This window comes from Tinamus guttatus, unplaced genomic scaffold (assembly GCF_059628265.1).
Source record: "Tinamus guttatus ecotype Peru unplaced genomic scaffold, ASM5962826v1 Tinamus_guttatus_pri_ptg000716l, whole genome shotgun sequence".
Taxonomy (NCBI): Eukaryota; Metazoa; Chordata; class Aves; order Tinamiformes; family Tinamidae; genus Tinamus; species Tinamus guttatus.
In genome coordinates, this window is record NW_028289250.1 from 3,677,924 (window position 1) to 3,702,126 (window position 24,203).

Below are 24,203 nucleotides of genomic sequence, written 5' to 3' on the forward strand. Positions count from 1 at the left end.
CCAGGGGGAAGGTTATTCTGCATCTTCCCTGAGCAGGTGAGAAAACACCTTTCTATACGATATTAATTATAGCACAGACTAAGGTAGCTTTGAAATCATCAACTACTACTCTTTTTTTGTTGCAAGTAATTGATTATAACTGTAAGAATAATGGAAGCAGGTTTTAATATGAAAGAGAAAGAAAAACAAATCTAGAATAATTAAGAACAAGGATTTAAGAATAAGCCCATTGCCTAAAGTCGGTCATACCAAAGTCAGCCATACCAAAAGAGGACAGAGGAGTTAGGGCTAGAAAAATGTGTGGTTTTTTTTTTTTTTTTTTTTTTTTTTTCCTCACAGTCTTTTCCAGCTGGCAAAGTAAACAATGGAATTAGAGGCACCCTGAAGGGATAACAACAAGCAGAAAGTAATTTCCAGTTGGCTAGGCTAATGCTTTTGATAGCAGTGGCAAAAACTAATGAAACCTGGAAGAAATTTGTCCAACTTGTCTGAATAGTTCTGCAAACCAACTTGGAAGCATTAAGTACATTGACAGCAATGCCCGAACGTCTGATGAGGATCTGAAATATTAATGACCCAGCCACAGACATAAAAATTACTGATGAAACACTCAGAGCTCCCTGCCTGATTCAGTTTGGACTTGAATGAAGGCAACTTAAGCACCTCTGGGATTCGAGATGCATGCATTATTTAGCATTAGCAAGACACTTGTTCATTTCCACAGACAGGATTTGCTGAAAGGATTTATAAGAGAGAGCACCTGTTCCTGCTTAACTTGTAATGTCCTGTTCTCCCTCCAGCCCAAGCCACAGTGATTTATATTGCTGAAGGAACACTCTGCCCAGGTGCTCCCTCCGGGAGCAGGGGGATGCCCCACACGAGGTTCCCCGCGCGTCCCCAGAGACCAGGAGGTCACCACATCTCCGACTTCCATATGCACAAGCCCAGCCGGCTGGTTCTTCTGCACCAATTCTTTTACAGCAGAATAAAACATCCATGCCAATACTCTTTAGCATGATCTATGCAGCTGATAGATAAGCAGTATTACATCAGACTCTTCAAGATCCTAACCGAATATTCATAAAGAAGGCTAGAGAAGAGCAGAATGAAATGCAAAACCTGAGCTCATGAGGACAGGCACCAGAAACCATGATACATGGAATCAGGGAAAAAGCAGGCCCTAGAGACAGAAATGCCAGCTGCCTTCTCGTTCTTTTCCCTACGGCTGTTTGCCTCATCAGCTGCTTTGCAGTTGAGTTTTCTGTATTTACAAGTATGAGGACAGTCTTAGGTACAGGTACATTAGGCTGATTTTTAATTCATGTATTTTGAACTTCTCCATTTCTTGATACACCTTTCTATAAAAACATCTGTGAGTTTTCACTCTAGGGGTATCATCACAGCCCACACACAAAGAAATGAGAATGGTTAAAATGTGAAATTCGAAGTCCCTTATTTCAATGAGATCCTCCTCTAGCCCTGCCCCTTCCAAGATACGGAGCATAACTCTCATACAGAGATGTTTTACAGAATAGCTTCTTTCAAGAATTCTAAGCTAGCAGCCCTGAAGCATTTTGAATGAAATAGTCGCATCTCGACTCTCCATCTCTTCCATCCGAGGATCTCCATGACTCTTCCATCGGAGGCCCGGATGTGTGCGCGCATTCTGGAAGGAGCAGCTTCAGCGCGGGGCAGGCGGCGGTGGCCAGCACAAGGCACAGCCGCACGGGCAGCGTGCAAGGAACCAGGTCACATGCTTTCATAAAAATGTGCCAAAAGGGCAGATTTGCCACAAGATTACGAAAACGAAAAAAAGAAAAGAAAGAAAACAAGAAAATATCACAGGCATAACATTTACAGGGATCCCCCCAAAAGGACACCTTTATTCCACGTTCGAACCATACCAAGCACTTAACTACACAGAGGAAGGGGAAGAGGCAGCTGCAAAGGGCTTAGGTGTCTTTTCCCCAGTCTCCCCCCCTCCCTTTTTCCTTTCAGTTTTCACTTTCAACTTGAAAATATGCAACTTTCCAACTGGATCCAGGTTACCAGTAAACTGCAGCTTCAGTGAAGCAGTAACAGTGCCTGTTACTGAAGAGCTGCCCTACAGACAATCAAATCAATGGAGAGATTTATTCCATTTTCCTCCTTCTGGGAATCAGTGCCAGTTCACAGAAGAACATTTCATTCATGAGACAGCACATGCTGGCGGTTCGTATCTGGCATAACCCAGAAAAAGATTCATATGACAGTGGAATCCCTACATTCCTGCTAAATAACATGTAGAAAAGTCCAGCCTGCATGTCAGAAATATCTGCCACCGAACACTGCACACTTGCCCACCTAAATGTACAGAAAACACAACAAATGCACAGGGCTATTTTAACTTTGTTTTGCTGCAGTCCATTAATAGGGCTCCTATTAAGCACTGGACTGAGACATCTATAACCTAATGCCCACAGTAAATGCAAAAGCCAAGTGACAAAAGAATATGGCCTTTCTCAAAAATGAAAGGGTAATCTCTTAAAGCTTCTGAATGCACATATTCCACACAGTATTACCTTCACCTTAATGTATACCAAAAAAACAAACAAACAAACAAACAAACAAACAAACCACCAAATATTACTCTTTAAAACTGTGGCTAAGAATGGAAGACTAGGGCTTTTCCCTCCCTCCCACTGCTGCAGTTCACTGGTATCACCCGTGAGCCATCTAGCAGTCTTGTTCCTACATTCCTCTTCCCAAATAACTTATTAAAACAACCATTTTTCAAAACCAATTTGAGGTCTTTAAATGAGAGCTGCTGGCAGTATTTTTCGTTATGATCAGGTATATACTACAATCTAGCATGAGACACGCACAAACCTTTAGAAAAGGATCTGCACAGACCTACCATCTCTCACTGGTGGCTTTAAAACACACCTGGATCTGTTCCAGTCTTTTATTACTCCTCTGCAATAATAAAACAATGTTTGATCGTTCTAAAAAGTTCAGAGCAGATGTGCCTACAAACTGAGCGTGATGATTTAAGTGGAAAACAGGAAGAGATGAGCTCTCAAGAAACAAAGACCCTGAGTTTATGCTAATAATTTATTTTAAAAGAATAAATTAGGAAGAAACATGTGCAGATTTCTTTAAACTCCTGTACATTGGCATTAAGTCTCAAAGGCAATTGCTTATGAATGAAATTGTCCAGTGGCAAATATGTCCTAACTTGATAACTGGTTAGAGGTGGTTAGACAGACTTTACATTCTACATAAATGAGAACATGTTTTAGATGCAACAGAGATTTTGCTGTCAAAAGCTAACTTATGAATTAATAGTGTAACGCGCACCACGGTGGCATTAGCAAAACCAGAGAGCTGAAACAACCTTTCACAGTTAAAGCAGTAAGGCACAGGTAAGCTTTAATTCAGTTCTTTCAAGCACTTTTGAGTCACTGTCATAATATAAATCTGCACTTATGGCTGGGGAGACCCTCTAATACTGTTCACGGTACTAAAACGTAGAGGCCATTTTGCATAATTTTACTGAGTTTACATTCACATTGCTTTTGTAACTAATGTTCATTTCTAACTTACACGGGCCCTTCCTTAGCTTTACTTGGACAACAACATTTATGCCTGACAGATGTCTAAGAAGATCAGGAAATAGATCACAAAACGTTTTTGAGCTCAGCATATGCATCAGAAACTATTCTGAAAAATTTTTAAAGGGGATCTCAGTTGCACTTTGGTGGGAAGCTAAAGCAGAAGGAGTGAAGACCTACAGCAAAACGTTTTTCTAAAAATTAAACACTATACTAAACTGTTTATCATTTCTTCCATCTCTAAATCTGCTTCATCCTATCCTTTACTGTAGCACATTTATCAATAAACTTTAAGAACTCACTTTGCAGTGATCATATTGTTGCTGTAAGGTTGGCACATCCCCTCCAATGGGCATTTGCTTTTTTAGTTCTTCATCTTTCGTATTCAGCCATTTGATTAACTCTTCCAGGGATGTCAGCAACCTGTTCCATTTCTCTGCACTTGCCTCCAAGTGAGCCCTGCGAAACAACATAAAAGCATTTTTAAAGCCTTGAGTGTCATAAAAAGAAAGGGATTGAACTAAAAAATGAAAAAAGTTCTATCATTAGGGTAGGAAAGTTTCAAATATTTAACTGCAAAGAACGTTTGATGTGTTAAAAGAACCTCCACTTCTAAACACTTTCCACAGAAAATGAAAATAGCAGGGAGAGGAAATAAAAACAGGATAACAAATGGACAGAGATGTACGTGCTGCTTTGACCCACCTAAAACTTTGCAGACTGGGCATTGGAGCAACACAAAGCGTTTTCTTTTATTAGGAATCTACCCGTGCAGTGCACAAAGCATGAGCATCATTTCGTGAGCTCAGGCACCCCAAAACTGAACTCTTGGATGCCCGACCGTGACTCCTCAGTGCGGAAGGGCCCCGAGCGCCCTGCGGAGCGAGCTCACCGCGCTGCTGAGGCACCGGGGCCCCGCAATGCAGCGCATCGCCCGAGTCGGGAACGAGTTACGGAAGAAGTAACGCAGGGCGCGTCTGTACCCCGGGGACACCCCAAACTTCAGCACACTCATTTCTGGCATATTCAAAATTACTTTGATTTGATGGTTTCTCTGCAGCGCTATCTTTGACAAGGTCCAGCTACCCTACTTTGACTCCAGCTATTCAGTGCTCTTATGGATTTCATTCAGAGACCAAAAAACGTATTATTAATCTGTACCAGTACAAAATGATTCATTTTACCACCCAGGTGATGGAGTAGACCTGAGCCTTTTTCAGCATAGTCTGATACTAGCTCTGCACCTTCCTGTCTGCTTTTGAAGACTGAATGAACTGAACTTTTTTGTATTGTCTCATAGGTTTTCTCTTTTCTCTTTTGCACACCACTTTTTTTTTTTTTTTTTTTTCTGAATCACTGCAGCTTGCATCCTGGCACTTTCAACTCCTCTCTATGGTTCTATCTGCTTAAATGGCTGTTCCAATGAATTTTCAGTACTGATCTGAAAAGCGCTAGCTTGAAAGGGTGCTGCGAGGCTTACTTCAAGGCAAAGTTATGTTTGGGTATGCTGGTATTTTTCAGGGATACTGGGATAGATTAACAAGAAAGTAGGCACTAAGAGTGTAAAAGAGAAAAAAGGACGTATAGAGAAAAAAAAAAGTCCATCCCTGTAAGAGCAAATGAACTAGCTTCTGGAAGAAGAACCCACTCTCCTGCTCTGCTCCATTCAGGAAAGTAGGTAGGTAGCTACTTGAGAAAGAAATTTACGAGTGAATGCTAGACATGATGTTCTTCTGCATACAGCTCTCTGCAGCAGTGTTTCTGTCTTCCCTTGTTTCTGTCACTAATACCGTTCTCTCTGCTTGTAGCCTTGGTCAAAAAACAGCTGAGCCAGAGTCCTCCCTTCTGGCATCTTTTGCACAGCCCTGGCCCACGGTGTCTCAATTCCTGGGTGAAAATGGACTTTCTCAGCTCTCCTCAGCTCTTTTCCTCTCTTCAACACTCACTAACCAGACCTGCTTTCAAAGCAACCAGCTTCCATGCTGTGCTGTTAACCACATCCATACAGGAAGTCACTCACAAGGTACTTAACTCCACAGAAAATTTACAGCCTGAGCATTTGCAATAATTAGACCCTCCAGCTACCCACAATAAAACATCATTATATGTTTTTTTTTCTTTTAAACAAACCACGATTAAAATGTTTATATCCAGAGTTTTGCATACTTCTGAAAGTAAAATCTATTCCTCATGACTTATTACTGTCTCTAGGAAGGGGAAGCAGCTCTCACCTCTAAAAACTGGCACGGTCTGAAGCTGCAGGAATCTGTTCTAATTATTTGGCTGTATTCTTGTACACAAAATGAATTAAGAGTTTTGAAAGGGGGGGAAGGGGAACTGTCACTAGTTAGGTGTTTAAAGAACTCTGCAACAGCGGCTCACTGTTAATTTAACATTCCCCGCAATAACGTTAACAGTGAACGAACTAATTTGGCATTAATGTGAAGGATGCAGCATATAACATTAAATTCATTGTAATTTACTCTAATGAGTATCCATGCACACGCCAGATTAATGACAGCAGCAAAACACTATCTTATAATTTCGAAGCCCTCTGCAAAGCAGACTTCAGGGGGCAGAGATGGGGTGCAGGACAGCAAGGGAGCTAAAACCCCTCTCTGAACACAGAGCACCACCCACGCCAGAAAGAAGTTAATAAAGGGGAAACCCCAATATCAACCTGTACTTTGCCCAAATGTTACCCTTCCAATCTTATCCATGTGAAAATAAAAGGGAGAGGCACCAGCAGCAGCAGCAGCAGCTGATGAGCTGAGCAAACGTTCAATGCTCCCGAGGAACATGGACAGGCACTGAGCAAAACCCACTCTGAGCAAAAGCTGCTGAGAAGGAAGGGCACCTAGATACCCTCCAAATTGCATTCCAGTGCAATGTGTTAGTGGCACGTGTACATTTGTGATCCAGGCATTATCACAGAGTTAGAGCCAATAAACTATGCTGAACTTCTGCAATGTTTCCTTTACTTCTTTGCATTGGAAAAGCCTCTTTCTTGTCTTGTTCAGAAATTGAGGCTTCTATCAACACACAGTCTGCAAGCAAAGCTTTGAGTGCTTGCGTCCATGTGACAAATAAATTGCCGATTTTCAGGGACTTGTCAGGTGAAGTGATGGCCTAAGAATCTATTTTGATAAAAATACAGGTCAGTCATATATGATTGTTATGTTTTGAGCACTGGTTGCAGCAACAGCATTCCCCAGCATCACCCTCCTTGAACTCAGAAGCACTCCTAGTGGAATCTCGGCTGAGCAGGAAAAACCCGGGCTCTCCAACAGGCCGGCCGGACCCAGCGCACCCTCTCTCCATCCCCTCGTGTGCCTGGGGGGAACAGGACCGTGCAGAGCAGCAGCACTGACACGGCTCCCCTTGGGCTGACCCTGGGCAGCATTCACAGCTGGGGACCTCCTCCGCTCTTGCTTCTCCTGTTTAGGCAACACTTTTCCTGCTGAGCAACAAGGGAACACATGGACTAGAAAAGGTTGGTGGGTGGGTGGTCTAATTCTAGAGAATCATCTGTTTCTTCCCATACTTTTACCTCTATCTTGCTCCCTAAATCCCCCATGCCTCCCTGGAGAAGAAGAGAGCATGCACCAGTTCTGCTGCTTGTTATTTCCCAGCAGAGGCTTTCGCCGCTCTTGCCTACGTTAGAAGACTGAGCTGCAATCAAGAGCAGGGGAAAAAACACAAGCTCAGAAACCTGCCTCTGTTTGGAGGCAACTGCAATTTGAAAGGTTAATTTATTTCTCTTGCATTTGTCTCCAGTCTTCCTCTCGCTGCCTTTTACTCGCTGGCTGTGGCTCAGCAGTGTTACACACAGCAGCAGAGCAGCACGAACACGTGCACGCTGCCCAGTGGGCCACGCTTCAGACCGACACAGAAAGCAGTGAGTGTAGGCTGCAGTCTCTCTGTTGCTGCCTCAGGATTAACAGCTGCTCAGGTAAAAAGGCCATTTGACCATTAATTCCTCTCAAATTATAGTTAACTCCATGAAGGGTCAATCAACTGAATTGTTATTGCCAGAGCTTTACACTTGCTGATTAAACTACTAAGACATGAACATGCTTTAGTCGCTCTCGCAGGTTGATTTACTTGTGAATCCAGCTCACAAAAGCCCAAATTTAGCATTTGTACTAACAGCCTTGTGAGGTGGTGGGGACACTCTCCACAAGCTCTCCTGCCCAGGTGCTGGGTTCCTCTGGTCCCAGCTCTGCCCGTGGGCTTTGCCTGAGCAGATTCTGCCAACCATGCCGAGGTGGCCAGCAGGCTGGTGACAGGGCGAGTGGAGATGAAAAGCAAATGTCACCGTTGCCTCCCATCCCACACTCTTGTGCCTGAATTCCAAGCTCAACTCATTTTTCTGGCCTTTGGAAAATTAATATGAGAACTTAACATTGTTCTGTTCTATAAAAAGTACAATTTCCTTTAATCAACAGGAAGGCAGTAGCAATTAGAAGCTCTATACAGGCTTTTCTGTGCAGTTACTTTAATGTGGAATTTTATTGACATTAATGAGTATGGTAATATCTACTTCCAGAATGACGTTGTAAAGATTTTATTAGCATCTACACTTGGACAAACATTGAGCTTTTCACTTAGCACTGCTCGGGTCAAAAAATTTAAAAGACTTTTCTTGATTAATATATGCTTTAAAACATTTTTTATTGAATAGCTCTCAGAAAAGTCTGCTAGCAATATGGATCTAGACACTCGTGATGCAGTGTTATCAAAGTATTCATTTCAGTGGTAAAAACAAACAACAACAGAAAAACACTCTGATTTCTGCTTGCTAATTTTAACTTCACAGAACTACTTCAATGACATTGCTTTTGATATGCAATAAGGAAAGAGCCAACCTACTTTTCTGGAAAATTTAGCCCAAATTAGCAAGTTGCAACTGTACAGCTTTGGAGAGAGCGGAACAAGCAGCTGAGCATCCACTGTGAGCAAGTGCATCAGGTCCCTTAGCAGAAAGCCCGGAATTGCCCTCAATACCAGTCATGCTCCTGGAGCCTTCCCGCAGCAGCAGCCATGCCCCACTCATGTGCTGGTGTTTCTGCTGCTCACCTGATGTTGGCTGACTTTGCCTTGAGGTCGTTCCAGCGCTGGTTCATGTCGTCAAGTCGGTGCTGGAGCAGAGCAGCTTCCTCGGAGTTTCCCAAGGCTTTCACCATCTTCTGCCTGTTTCCATCAATGCTTTTGAAGATGTCATTGTGGGCATCTATCTCAGCTTGGATGTCCTGCAATACCAAGAAGGAAAACCCAGACACCTTAGGTCTCTGTTTAAAGCACGAGAGATGTTACTCCTACTGCGCTCCAAAACCACAAGGCCAGAGCACATAATCTTTCTTGTGCAACTTGGAAGACAGATGAAGGAAAAACCTGCAAAAGAGGTTCAAAAACCTGCACCCCCGTTAACGTCATTATAAAAGGTTCCCCTTTTTTAAGCATGAGAAAAGGAGCTTGAAAATCATACTCGACTGTGAAACAGCACTTACAACCATGAATAAGATTTTTTAAAATCACTCATGATATTTGATTTCCTACTGGTTTCCCACGTTTCCACCTAGTACTTGCAAAACTAGTGTTTGCAAAAGCACTAGAAACTTCCCTGCTCAGACGCTGCACGCACTCAGCCTTTGCAACGCTGTTTCTTCCCTCTTTGGAAAAAAAAAAAACTGCAGAAACTTTACACAACTAAGCAAATCATATATTTTTTGACACATGCAATGAATGTTTTTAACTACAACCTGCATCTCTAAGCCACAACTAAATGATCATAGCTAACCAAAAACTATGATATATCCCATATTGATATGTGATATGTAAGAGGTAGACATACAAAGGTCTGCATTTTGTCGAAAAAAAATGAAAAAAATAGCACTTTCAGTTTCATTTTTAAGTTGCTCGTTTCTCTGCCCTTTGAAATTCAAGGTTTTATTCTCCCAATCTCATTTCTGCCTCAGAAAACACATTACAGTAGCTGTCTTCATTTAACCAAGGCTGGTATTATTTTTAAAACATAAGACCCTCAAACGAAATCTCCTGTATTGCTGCCAGTGCTTTCTAGCTTCTGTACCTCAGTCTCTAACAGAGAAATACGGATGTGTGAAGAGCCAGGCGGTGCACTGGCTCTCTCAGTGGGATTAATCAGCAAAGACTGTCACAGAAACCTGATGCACATAAACAAACTTCTTTGCAGGAAGAAGCTCAATAACTCCGGTGTCCCCTAAAGGCTGTCCTCCTGCAGGCAGCCCCCCGGTGCCTTTTGGCCATCCTCATGGTCAGGAGGAGGCAAATAGGGGGGTTCTGTCAGCTCCTGGCCCCAAGATGTAGGTCTGCCTCAAACCACGGCTGCTATAGATAGCTGCAAACAGGAGCCATGGTGACATCAAAGATTTCCTTGGTTAGGGAATTAAAAACCAAGCACATGTAGAGCCAGGGCGATGGGGAAGCAGGGAGGCAGCGAAGCTCTGCCTCTCCCGCTGAGCCACACAGCTGCTGTTGAGCCATACGGTGTTGAGCACTGGGTTATTGCCCTCAGCTTCACCACTTCACACGGGAAGGACTACCCAAGGGAGAGAGACGGTCCAGGGAACCCTCTAATGTCCTAAACTCTTACTATTTTCAGTTCTACTTTTTAAATTTTATCTGTTGATATATTGCCACTATCACAGGCAAAATATTTTCCCCTTTAATGGCCCAAAGCCCTTCTTTTGAAGGTAAAAACATGATTGATAGAAGAAAACTCTATATTTGCAAAACATGCAAAAATTTGCATTAGTCCATTTTGACTATAAAGAGTACTTGAGATTTTACCTGAGGTATATAAAGACATAATGCAGAGAAGTTATTTTATTACCCAAGTGAATAAAAAGATGTTCCCATCATGTTACAGATTCTATCCTGAAGATCCCTTAATCAAGCTTCTATTGTGTTCTACGCTATGCAAAATACAGCTTATCCTCTTATGAAAATGGTCTGTAACATTTTAAATTATTTTTTAACACAATTCCATTAGAACAAAGGTTTTACATCATTATATACAGCGGTCACGGATCACACTCCAAACTGGAGAACTGCGTATCCCCAGGGAGGCTACTCCAGGCCATGTTGCCAGGACAGTTTTTGCGTTTCTCAGACCCACAACAAATCACGGTCCGTGGCTGCAGCAGCACGGGCGCATGCGTGCAGCCCAAAGGACATGCAAGTCTCCCAAGAGCAATTGCTCACTTCTTTCATTGACAACAGGCAAGCCAGCAAGGATCTGAGTTACAGAAGTGTGGAAGAGCTCTGTGTGCGTGTATGTGAGCCCTGTGTGCGCGTACCTGAGCTCTATGTGCCTGGAAGAGTTCTTCCTCTACAGATGAGCACTGCCCATGGCAGCCTCTGCTGAAGCACCTCCACTGAAACAGCTGGGAAAGCCAACGTCAGTGGCAACCAGAGGACACAGCTGCACGCCACGGATATCAGCCAGAACATCCTTCTTTGAGGTCTCATAGCAGGTAGCAAGGCTGTGGAAGCTTTTTATAGCAGATTGCTTATTCTATTTTGAATGGGATACATTTTACCTGCTGCTGCCAACTGCCTCCAAGTACATTGCTGCGTCAGACGTTCCCTTCAGCCTGCGCTCCACTTGGAGCGTTCACTTTCTGATAGCCCTCAGGGAGGGGAGAGAATCGGGGGCATACGAGGGCGGCTATTGCCACAGGAAAATGGGACTTTCAGTGCGCTCTCCTTTGCAAATGCAAGGGATGGGTGGGAGAGGGAAGCTGTTGTAAAAAAAAAAAGACACCGTTAAAAGGAATCCCCCAGTCTGTGGAGAATTCAGGTTTTCATCCCAGCCAGGGAGCCTCTCCTCTGGCCTCGGGAGACGCTCACAGCCTGCCAGTGCTGGTTTTAGCAAAGCTCTCCCCATCTGCTGCCCCACACAGGGCTGCGGGGGCTCTACGGTGTTAGGTGAGGAGCTAACGCTGAATCCACGCTCAGGAGAGCAACAGGGAGGCAAAACCCTTGGGCAGAACTGCCCTCATCATAAAGCCACCACTGGCAGAACCACCTATAAGGAAAGACATTAAACCTCTCCAACACGTCAGATGCGGAGCCACGCTGCCTCAGCACAGCCGCTGTGGCTACAGTGTAAGAAGGATCAAAGCAATCTGGAAAAGCAACTCGGTTTAAATGTGACAGAAACTCAATTACTACTCAAGTTCTTACACAGTTCAGGAAGAAAAAACACTTTTTTCGAGGGGAAGGAAAAACCTTTGGATATTTTTCATGCCTGATTTTCGCACTTTGGTATTACCAAAGTCTTGCACTGCGGCTCTGAGTTTCCAAAAAGCTGTCTCAACTTGCACTTAAATTTAATGGAAAAATACCTTAATAGGTGACATATGGTGTGGGTAAGGCCTCTTTTAATCACGAGAATAACGATGCACTTAAGGCTGAGAATGGCAGCCTGTATTTGACAACTTCTGTGGCTCAGTCACATGGCAGAGCCCGCACATCTGAAGGGCATCATAAACCCATTAATACTAATTGCAGCAGGCACACAGTGGGACAGAACAAAGCCACGCAGCCCGGCCCACTTGAGTGTAATACGATGCTGCTTTCGCAAAGCAAGGGGGTGTCCTACAAGCTTCTGCAAATGCCATCTGGCTCCCGCACTACAGCCACAGGAACAGCACTTGTAATTCTCTCCTTACAACATACATTAATGGATACAAAAAGTTAGAGCTCGCTCGCAAGCCAGAATCGCTGCCATGAGGCTGTTTCTCCTGGCAGCAAACGCCGCAGCAAGAAGGAACAGGATGGGTGTGTGGGAAATCATGTGAGGGAGAGACAAGGCAGGGGAGAGGGGAACTTGCTCAAAAAGTAAATCAAAAAAAGAAGGAAAATACAGAAAACTTGCTCAATAAGCAGTTTCTGATCAAAGTTCAACAACAAAAAAATGTTAACATTCTTCTCCAGCACCAAAGCATTCTCCTAAATCATGTTACAAACTTCAACACAATAGGCAAAATGACAGTAAGCTTTAGGCTAAAAGCTATGGCAGCTGTGAGATTTGTAAGTTCTGCTTTTGTCAAGAATTGCTACAATCAATTCCTCTGACACGAAATACGACTCTGGCATATTCGGAATCACAGAGGAGAGCCTGGAATTTGCAAATGCCAGGGCTTTGTACGGTACAAAGCAATTAAAACACTAGTAGCAAAACTTCTTAAGAGTATTGCGAAAAGTCTGCGGCTTCGAGAAAGGGGAGAAGAATTTGAAAGGGAAAGAAACAAGCACCCTGTCCTCTAGCACCTGACCCAATCGTCAAAGACTAAGAGCAGAGATTACAGAAGGACAGGGATGCCCGGCTGACGGAGTGGGGAGGGGAGAGGAGAGAGTGTTTCACGCAGCCCGAAGGAATTCACTCCGCAGATGTTTTCACCTGCTCTTACTTTGGGAAGATACTGGCGGATTGGGTAAACTGCATTTGTCTCATAAGCTCCAAAAGTTGGCTACTGCCTGAAAGTAAAAATTGAAATACTTCTTTTTTAATCTTTAAGCTGTAAGTGAAACACCATGCACTATTTACTGACTCTGGCTTTGAATGGCACAACAAGGTTTTTGATAGAGAAGCGTACCATGAAAGAAAAAAGAAAATACAGCATGCAAAGCCAAGCTAAAGAGAATTACAAATATATGACTGAGGTCTCCTCCAAGGTGCCGACAGGTGGATGACGGCAACGTGCTTGAGAAGTTTCATGTCTCAGTCCCTGTATCTAATCAGTGCAGTCGCCGCAAAGTCAAGGCTCCTGCCTCTCACCACTGCTGCTGCCAAGTCTCCTCGTACGAGGAGAACTAGACTGCAGAAGGCAAGAACAGAGGGAAGAAGGGGAGAACTGGCACACTCATGGGAAATAACCCTACTGAAAAAAACAGCAGATTTTCCAATTCGATTAAGACACTTCTCAACCAAATTTAAAAACAAATTACGGAGCTCCTCCTTTGCATGAAGTGGTATCACCAACACCCTGGAAAGCCCCCTTAAACTCATGGCTTGGCAAAGCCCCAACCTTCCATCACTTCCTTTAAGAAAAGGCCATGATAGGATTAACTGCTCCAGAACAAATCCTGTCGAACTTGAAACGGGCAAGGAGGGAAGCACCAGTCTTCCATGCGTGAGAGGCAGTCAGAGGAGGGTCGCACAAGGACCTTCGCAACAACGCTGAGAATAAAGCTCTGGTTTTATCACGGCCTGAGTTCTTCACCATATGTTTTTCAAAATAAGCACTTGGAACAGCCCTTATCGTACCTTTTCGAATTTTGCCAGCAACTCCCGCAAGCTGAAGTTCAGGCCGATCATCCTTAAACGTCCCGCGAAGGCCGCATTTTCCCGGAGCGCCTTCCCGGCCAGGTCCGCAGCCTCGAGGGCGCTCAGCTTCCGCGCAGGCCGCGGCGCGGGCGCAGCCCCTCGGCGCCGTGCTCCCGCGGCGCCATGCTAGCGGCCGCCGCGGCGCCGCGCGCTGCCACAGCCGAGCCGAGGCCGGCGGGCGCTGCGGGCGCTGGCTACCGCCATGGCGCCGCGGGGACCTCACGTGCGGGCGCGCGGCCGGCTCGGCCTCGCAGGCCCCGAGCGCTCGGCGCGCGCTCTCAGTTACCCTGCGTGGGGCGGCGACGCTCGCCCGACGCGTGCAAGTCGCAGGGGGTGCCGAGGAGGAGCCGCTCAATCCGTGCCTGCCCCATTCAAGGGGAAAATAAAGCAACAAAACAAGGATGCCCCAAGAAACTTCTGCGTGCAGAAGGCTCCAAAGCCAGCGTCGCAGGGCAGCCCCGGCTGGATGAGGCAGGTGCCAGGCTGGCCTTTGCCAGCACACAGGCAGGGGCACTGGACAGGTCCCCCTCTGGCCACCGGCAGGCTGATGCTGCTATGGCAATAACCAAGCCACTTCCAAGCCTCTTCCCTGGGCCTGCTCGGCCCAAGGGATGCTGCAGCTCCGGAGGAACGAGACCCAGCAGAAACAAATTTCAAAAGTTGCTTCCTTTGTTCGGGCAAAAATCTCCCGCGAAGGATCACACCACCACCTCCAAAATCGTCGCTGGGGATCTCATCCTTTGGTCCTTGCTGCTCTGGCAGCGGCGCGGGAATCTATTCCCAGCATTTGTTTATTATTTTAATCAGCATCCTCCCTTCCACCACCCCTCGTGCGGCGCTGAAGCCAAGCGCACTCCCACTTCCTGGAGGCCTCCCTTGCCGAGCAGCCTCCACCGCCGCCTCCGCGCCGCCGGAGAGCCCGCTCCAGAAATCCCAGCGCCCGGCTCCGCGCGCTCGTCCTCCAAAGCAAACCGGGATATCCAGTCACCACCCAGATTTTTAGGCTGTAAAACGCAAGGAGCGCTCGTGGAGCCCGCGCGCCCGCCGCGCTGCTCCCCACACGCGCAGATTGTTTTCATATGAGGCCTTCGCTCTCGTTTGGGCAGGAAACCCGACACCTTCACGCTGGCTACTAGGGAAATCACTGGATTTTAAATCATTCCCACTTGAAACAGCGTGTGCATGTGACGGCCCATTGCGGCTGTTACTAATGCTTCCCGTACAAGCGCGCGGTGCTCCGCTGGCAAGCACGGCTGGGAACGCGCACGGCGACCCAGCGCCTGGGCAGCCCCGCGCAGCCGCCGCGCACGTGGCCGCGCGGGCACCGCGCGCGGCTCCTGCTTCCTCTGCCACTCGCTGCCCTGTTACTTGAAGAACCAGTAAGGCCACTAACGACAAAACCGGCTTTAAAATTGTTCTCGGCTAATGGATTAGGCCCACGCAGTCAGCACAGTTTGTGATTTTAAGGATAAATTTTGGGAAAAAGAAAATATATATATATATATGTATAGGCAGTAGGATTTTACTTTCCTAAGTTACACTTATCAACGTGTTTGTATGGCTTTTTTGCTGGCATACTGCACAAACTGCAAATGTGCTTGCAAGATAAACTAAGAAAAGCCCTCTGAGAAGGAAGGCACAACTAGGGTAATTTTACCGCTTAGCTGACAGGCGGTCCCAAACTGTCGGAGTTTATTCCACTGCTTACGGAAGCAAACAGCCCAATTATTAGTACAGCAGGAGTTAATCCCGCTGCAATCACAGATAATTTTACTTGCTCCATATAAAACCTCCCTCACAGGCTTCATCTCTCACTCACGTATTTCACTTGCAACATTTGCTAAATGTTCATGCTCTGACACTTCCCCAGCAACTCAAGCTAGTTACTAACAACAGCCACTGCCCGTGCAGCTGCAGATGCCAATGCACTTTTCTTCTTCTCTGTTCTGTACACCCCTGTACATGTCTTATGTTCCTCAGAAGATTTAAAAAGTTTCAAGGAGAGCATCTTAAAATTACCACCCAATAAAACCTCTTTCCAGTCTACAGAAATCCATCACATCTCTACTCAGAAACAAAACCTACACTGTGACTTCCAAGTGACTGTGAATCCTGTAGGACTCCAGCACAGAGCGGTTCACCGAGGTTTGTGTGTTAATGATAGGAGCACTAAGCAGCTGCTGCTCGTCCTAGAGCATCTTCAAGCAAAATGTAAACATACAAGTCTCTGTATCACGGAACAGCCGACTGCTATTTGTCACACACAGCAGGAACGAACCCAAATGGTGTCTGAACTACTCCAAATGCACCCGCATTGGCAGGACAGCTGGGGCCGCAGGCCACGCTGCTGCGATTTTACCTGATTTGTTTGCAAACGGGTGTCCCCTCCTATCACATGATTTAGAGGTGCTAAAAAATACATCATTAGGAAATACTTTTTAATTTAAATGAGCACAATGACTGGCCCAGTTCCCTAAAGGATTACACTTCGGGCACTTTTTTTTCTTTTTCCTCCCCAAAATGATGTGGTAACCTCAGCGTAGAGACCTGGTGTGCAACACACGCACTGAGCACTGGCACCGCAGGCCGCTTGAAGGGCTGCTCCTTCTCTGTGAACCATCTCTGCAATGTGATGGGCGCAGGAAGCCAAAACAAGACCAAAGAAAGCATGCAAGCAAGGCACAACATGCAACCTCCTATCACGCCTCACAAAAACCTCTCGGGCCTCTTCATGTTGTCCCACCACAGTCAGTAAGAAAAGCATGCATTGCAAATTCAAGTCATAAAACGATTTCTATAAAATACAAGGCGTTTCTCCTCCTCTTAAAATAAAGGCTCATTTTAAACTCATTAATGATCTGTAATGGCCCCTGCTAAGATTTAAAACACAGATTTAAAACACACACCAGACTACTACAGTGAATTAATGAAGGTCATTTTCCACTTTTCTAAATTAACCATTAAAGAAGCAAAAATCCTATTAGAGTGGAAGAAAAAGCATCCTGCAAAGATTTAACTAGAATCTCTGTTTGAGAATCTCTCTTTTCTCTTCCTGCAAGAGGGACACAAAGCTCTTATCCACATCAAGGCTTCCTTCGGCTGCTCTGGCAGCAGAGAGATTGTTGTGAAACAGGCAGAAAACTGCGTTTAAGCTGCCTTCAGAGTTGCCACTACACACAAAATGAAAGCGGATGTTGGACTGGATTATTGTGAGGCTACACTGACTCCAGGACTGTATCCAAATATTCACATTAATTTTATGTTTATTCTCCCACTTCACATTTAGAGAACAGTAATATTTGTTTCCCAGTTTCCTATCTCATCACACCAAAAACAACGTACGTTTGAGATCCTTCAATACCATCAGTTGTAATGGTAATTATCCTCTGAGGTGGATGGCTACCCTTCTGCAGAACTTTATAAAGATATTTAAATATCTATCTCATTAAATTAACATTTCTAGCAAACTGGCTTTGAAGATTACCAAATAATAACTGTTCCATTGGCTTTTTCTGCCCCCCACATAAAAAAACCCACTTCAGTATTTAGAGAAATTCTGCATTTGTGGAAGAAAAATACAACTGATATAAGCTCTGTGTTGACAAGCACTTAATATAGCCCCTACAAGCAAAGCAGTTCTGTGACAACGTTGGATCCAAAGCTCCTGACAGCAAAAGCTCTCATGCAAATACACATACAGATAAAAGCAAGCTCAGCAGCAATATACTGTAAGCACGCTTACTTCCAAAATACTTTTTGTGATACTAAAAATCCACAAATGGAAATTAATACAGTGAAGAGAAATTTCTGTAGCATTTTAAGGCTACAGCAGAAGATTTCATATTATGGAACTTCTGATCCATTTTGATATCAGACCAGTTTGGTCTATTTTCTCTTGCAGCTTAAATAATAGGATAAAACAGGATAAAATTAATGTGACCAGCTAACAGTGTTTTATATCCATTGCTGATATAACTAATGAAAAACCTCTTAATGCAGAGATCGTGACCACAAAAGCATTTTTATCAATGGCGCAAAAAAAATAAGGAAGCCCAGAATGAGTTTTTAAGAGTTCTGATCTATGCAGCATGTTTCTAAACTGAGGCTTAACAGCCTCATCACTTAGCACAACTTAATGCAGGAATTCTAAAAACAGCAGTGGGACAGTATCTAAACAGTACTGTGATGAATCAACTAAAAAAATCCTGCTTTTATCATAAATCCAAAAGTATGTGAATATTAGAGAATTGCAAACATGGGAAGCAGACGCCTCAATGAACCCAAAATTGTCTGAGAAAAAAAGAACAAAACTTTTATTCCAGTGCCTTTGAAAGGAAAAAGATCTGACTGACTTGAACATGATCTCAGAATTCAAAAGTTCCCTTTCAGAACATCGAGAAGTCTTTCAAGACAGATAACACTCTCTGCAAGACTATATTAAGTGCAAAGACACTATGAAGAATACGGTGTGCAAAAATGCAAGAAAACCACTCTAAGCATTATTTGACTTTGGAACCCAAACTGAAAAGAAAGGAGGAAAGGTCATTTTAGAAGAAAAACATGAAAAAAAAAACTAAGAGCAGCAAAAGTTTTAAGAGTGAATGAATCAGCTTGTAAACACACAGGATGTAGCTATGTCTTACGTGACTCACAAAAATGAGTAACAAGAAGAAAAAGTTAAGCAGGAGGGTTCCTTGCGAAACCCGGACATAGAGCACCTGGAGGTCAACACGTGGTTACAGCAAATCAGGACATCCTGGTCCCACTGAAAACACGTGACTTCAGGCAGGAACATGAAAAAATTTACTCGTTTGGAAACACTGGGGCATTTTCTCCTGCCTTGCAAAACACACTGTCGACCTGATCAGCATGGGAAGGGGAGGCCCAGACTAAGAATTCATGTGGACAGACACTCAAACCAGCTCTTGCCACAAAGAGAAACAAATCAAAAGACAAGGAAAAGACGATCAGAAGTCATGTAAATAGAATAACCTGAATACCCTCTTAATTTTGGTTACTAATACTGTAGTGACTGCAACACGGATGGTAAATTACATGAAAGGACTTGCAAAGTTCTTTTTAAATCCTTCCACTGGTTGGCTGCTTCTTACTTTCCTTCCTTCGAGAAATGAGAACATCATTTTTCCTTGGGAACGTATTTTTCATGAAACAACAAGCCATGTACAGTGGCCAGCTCTCTACAGTATCTCCCATATTCACTAACATAATATCCTTTCTATTTTGGGGGAAATTAAAACAGATAGACTGAGGCCTTCTTCAGAAAACGAAGAGACGGGAGATGAGATCTCAAGAATGAAGTTTGCTACCATTACAGCTGGGAACAACACAGTCCTGGAGACAGGCAGTGCTGCATTACCAGAAAGATTAGTGAAAAGATTTGGTGGTTTGGTGACAGGCTACTCGGATTTGTGAGTGTGAGTGTTTGCGCAAGCCTGGCTTGCAGCTTTCTGAATCAACCCTAACATTCCAATTTTTGGAAGTAAATACACATCAGATGTGTGGTTTAAACTTCTTTGACCTTCCCAGAAGTATCCATCCCTAATGACAAAATATTTCAAAAGAACTCAGGAAAAAAAAAAAAAAAAGATCCATACATGGGCTATACTTAAATGAAATCCTGTTAAAGGTACGTATGCAGGGAAGAAGTTTACTGAACAAGACAATGAGATTTAATTGCACCTATAAGATTGACCAAAACATTAAGTATTTGACAAAAAGAGGAAGGCAACAGGGTATGAAAGAAAAGTGACTTGTGTGCTAGGCAAGAATTGCACCATCAAGGAGCAGGAAATCAGGAAGCCATATGGCACTTCACATTATTCTGTTTTCACAGTATCTTTAACTCTGCTCACTGTGAACAGAAATGAAGCAAGCCAAGTTCTCTCGGATTTTTATTTACTAAAATTTTTATTCAGAATGTTAAGTGGAAAACAGGGAGACGTCTAGTGACAATGCAAGGAAGTAGGTGACCTACTTCCAAGGTTGCACACCCAAGGCAAAGATTTTAAAGCTTATGTTAACCCAGCCCTAGAATAAATGTCAACCTTCCCCCATTAAAAATTGAGGGCTTCAACATTTCAGTCTTAAAAATTGGAGTGTTACATATTATTTTCATGACTGCGAGAACTGTTGTAGCTGTAGTTTGAGAAAAATTAATTACACCTACATACAATGCAAGCACAATTAAAAAGCATCTTGTAAATTATTTGCTATTATGGCATATATGAGGCTCATCTATAATTTATTACATGGTAGAGGATAGCCATCTCAAGATTTTAAAACTAACCAATGAAAAGCTGATTAGTAATTTAAAAGTTTAAATTTCATAGCAAGTTCTCAATATAACCCACAGAAAACCCATGAAAATAGTGTTTTAATTTTAGCACTCATCATTAATTGTTGATGTACTACCTTCAATTCTGCAGCACTAACTCAGCTCTTGTGGATTAAAATCTCATTCCAAATGCCTACGGCAATCTTTCCCTACTCTGCTTTCACGCACAGACATTATATTCAAGCACTGGTCAGGGGCACAGTGCCATCATTTCTGTCCTGCGTAATCATCACGTTATCACATTCCAAGGGCAGGCCACCTAGCATGAACTATGCATCAGTCTGCCTATATTTTGTCTCACCTGCTCAGTTAAGTAAGTGGCCTTATCTCTCGTGAAGCAGAAGCATCTCCTGGATCTCATTCTTCTCTAAGGCACAGTCATTTTTCAGTCCAATGCTAACACTAAACTCAGCAGTGAAAATTTGCTTTGTCACAAGCCATAATTCAGCCATAAACCTTTAATTGTACAGTTGACCACAGGTCAGACATTTGCTATATTAAAAGGAACGTGTTTTGGAATTCTAGAATAGTCAGCAGGAGCATCTTTTCTGTATTTAAGACGAACATAAAATATCTGATCTGTATTATTCTAAATACATCTTTGTGGCTAAAATCTTCACAATATATCTATGTCATTTAACAGACCATATTAGAACAGCCGTGAGAAACTACTCTTCTGAATGTAGTAAATGAACAGACAAATGGACAGCAACAGTTTTATGAAACCACAGGATGTCACTCTCAAACTAACAAGAAACATCAAAGAATATCGTTATATTTACAAAAGCCAAAGTTTTTAAAGTTTATTAAGAAAGACCAATGCCATTGATTACAGGGATGTCTCATTAATACTTAAAAATACCATTAATTGATATCAGTGCTGTGGGCACTGCACCAAATGGAGAACACCCAGAGCGTCAGCAATCAAGCTAAACTAGACTTTTTGTTGTGAGTGGATGAAGAAAAATGAAGTCTGATGGAAGGTTTACTTTAAAAGCTTACAACTGATACCATAGGACAACCTTGCCTTCATCTAGATTCACTTTCAAAACAGGATTAAATCCTAAAAACTCATCATGTGACTAAGTTTCTAGCATCAGAAAGTATTGATTATTTTTAGATTTAATTTATTAGATAATATATTTTAGATTTAATTTATTAATTTATTATAATTAGATTTAATTTATTGATTATTTAAAGAAGACTTTTAAAAGACACTGTATTTACACAGCTATCAAGGATTGCAAAGCAATACAATTAGAAAACTAAAAAGCGATAGTTGAAATACTCAATACACTTTCTGCCAATCAAGTTGAATTTATTCTATTTGGTTTGCTTCCTAGCATATATCTGTATCTCCGTTTACATTTACATCTTCATTCTGTTCACTTTACACAGATATAGAAGCTATGAGAATGCTCTCCATCAGAAGGATCTTCTCTCCATCAAGGTTAAGCCATATAAAAACGAAGCAACTAATCTGATCACTACTGAAATCAGCAATTGTTTCATTGATAGGAGAACGGGTAAGCTAAAAGTCATTAATCAAGTTACCAGCCAGCAACTAGGACATGAAAGTCCTGCACTGTAAATAACCAGAGGCAGAAATAGCACAGAGACCTGGGATTAGGCTGAGCGCTCCAAGTCTTCTTGGTAACTTTATTTCATTCTATCTGCAAAAGCTGCTTCTGTAACAACAAAAGCACCTCATGCCTTCTCTCCAGACTGCTGCTGAAGTTAGATGTGGCACTACAAATAAATACAATGCACAAGACAGCACATTTGCCTCTGGAGGTTTAACGTACAACATTACCAGTACTTCAAGTATTCTTGTTTTAAATTCTCCGAATTTAAAAAAAAATACACATTATATGATTTCTAGGAAACTTCCATTATGTCTTCTAGGAAATTTACAGTTTCTAGGAAACTTACATTTTCTAGGTAACTTTCAGAGTTACAAATTTTGTAGCTTTGCTTGCAAAAAGCCCTACAGGAAGAGGATGAGTGCTAATTCAAATGCTTTTTAAGCCACCTCCTAAAAACGAAGAAGGGGATCTTACTGTCCAAGCATGAGTATAACAAATATATAGCTACTCTGAAACCACAAAACATCTTCTGGTTCATTTGTCACCTCTTGATATTTGACTCACCAACTCCCCAAAGTCAGAGTCTCAAAGGCGGAACAGAAAGGTAAGAAAATATATTCCTAATAATACTCTATGCTAGTAGATAATTACAAGATATACAAAGCAATAAATACTAAAATAATGAATCATAGATTCTCATTATACAGTTGATCCATAATAACCTCTGATGAGCAAGGGAATGCATGCTGACATCAGATGTTTGGCAACAAGAACAGAACTCACTGCTATCAGCTAAGCCATGCTACATAAAATGAAGGTTGCTTTATTTTTTTTTTCCATAGCTATGAGGCAAATAAAGTGAGCAAGACTGTCAAGCAGACCTTCACAAAATATTCTGTGCATCAAAAGGAGGAGGAAAATTAGGTGGATTGAAGCTCATTGGGTTTCTGATTTTTGAACTTTTAAGTAATTGGATTTTTCCAATCAGCTTGTCTACTTTATATCATTTCTCATTTGCTTACCTCCATCTTCACTGAACACATAAAAAGATAAAAATGCTTGGATTATATAAAACTGCTTTTTGGGAATGGAAGTAGTCACAGTACAGAAATGCCTAAACGAATGTATTCCAAATGGCTCTTTTAAAAGGCTTAAAAATCCAAGTTGTGACCAAGGACCATAAACGCTCAACGCTATTAAGAAGTGAAACTATTTTGATATTTAACCAAAACAAAAATGGGCACAATCTTTCTCATCTTCATTGGCTCATACACAGAAGGAAAAAGGAGATTTCCAATGCAAGGGATAACATGTTGCCCCATTACCCGTATCTTATTCTATATGCATGTCATCAATAAGATAATCGTATTTTGATGAGTGAGACAAAAACCAGAAAAATGTAATGCAGAACTTCAGGTTAAATTTAAAAAGGCAGAGCCCAAATTGGTCGGATCATGTTAAAAAAAAAATTGTTCTTGAATGAAAATAAGGTTGCATAGCAGTTACACGCTGATAGCACTGATAATCCTTATTCAGAGACAGACTTTAAAAATGAAGAATAGTAAATAAAGGGCTCCAGCCTTCAGAAGGCCATACATCACAGCTCCCACCAATTCCTTTTGCAGTTCCTATATGTGATTGTTAGCAGGGAAATCATGCTTTCTTTAAAAAAATGAAGTGTTAAGCTAGCAGAATGTTCTATTTTACTGTTCCCCCCCCCCCTTTTTTTTTTCTTTTTCTTTTACCTTCTAAGTTTACTGCACAGCCTTCAGCCTAATTTTATTGAGCAGCACCTACAGGAGAGATGTAAAGGTGCCTGGCCAAACTCCATGCTCAGTTAGACTCGGGAGAAACTTCTGGGCTCATCAGGGTTTGGATTTATGCACACAGAAAGTCTGCATTAATGCCTGGCTTATAACCAGGACTTCTGTTCAATAACTTATTCCAATAACTGTAGCCAGGTTGTTGGTCTCCTTTTCCGGCTACGAGTTACTCAGTACAGATATGAGACAGAGATGAGGCCCCTTCCCTCCACATGTCCCCAGCCCATTGCCCCCGCACGTCCCCGGCCTGGTGGAGGAACCCGCCGCTCGCCCCCGCGCCTCTCGGTGCTGACACAGCACGCGCCCCTCTGTGAAACTACCCCCTCTGGCCGGCGGTACCGAACGCCGCACGGAATTCCCTCCGCCGGGCAGGCCCGCGGCCTCGCCGCACGCTGTGCCGTTTTGTCAACTAAGAGGCTCACGCAGAGATCCTATCAGTGGCCCGTGGACAAAAGTAAAGAGCATTTACAA

At 43.0% G+C, this 24,203-nt stretch overlaps 1 protein-coding gene across 1 annotated transcript in view; it reads right to left on the bottom strand.

The window, feature by feature from the left end:
• Positions 1 to 24,203, bottom strand: part of UTRN (utrophin) — a 303,290-nt gene that overhangs the window by 108,709 nt on the left and 170,378 nt on the right. The window contains exons 51-52 of the mRNA XM_088537058.1: positions 8,673 to 8,845; positions 3,896 to 4,052 (exon numbers count right to left, since the gene is read on the bottom strand). Of these exons, the coding sequence (XP_088393184.1) occupies positions 3,896 to 4,052; positions 8,673 to 8,845 (330 nt within the window). The remainder of the gene's footprint in view (positions 1 to 3,895; positions 4,053 to 8,672; positions 8,846 to 24,203) is intronic.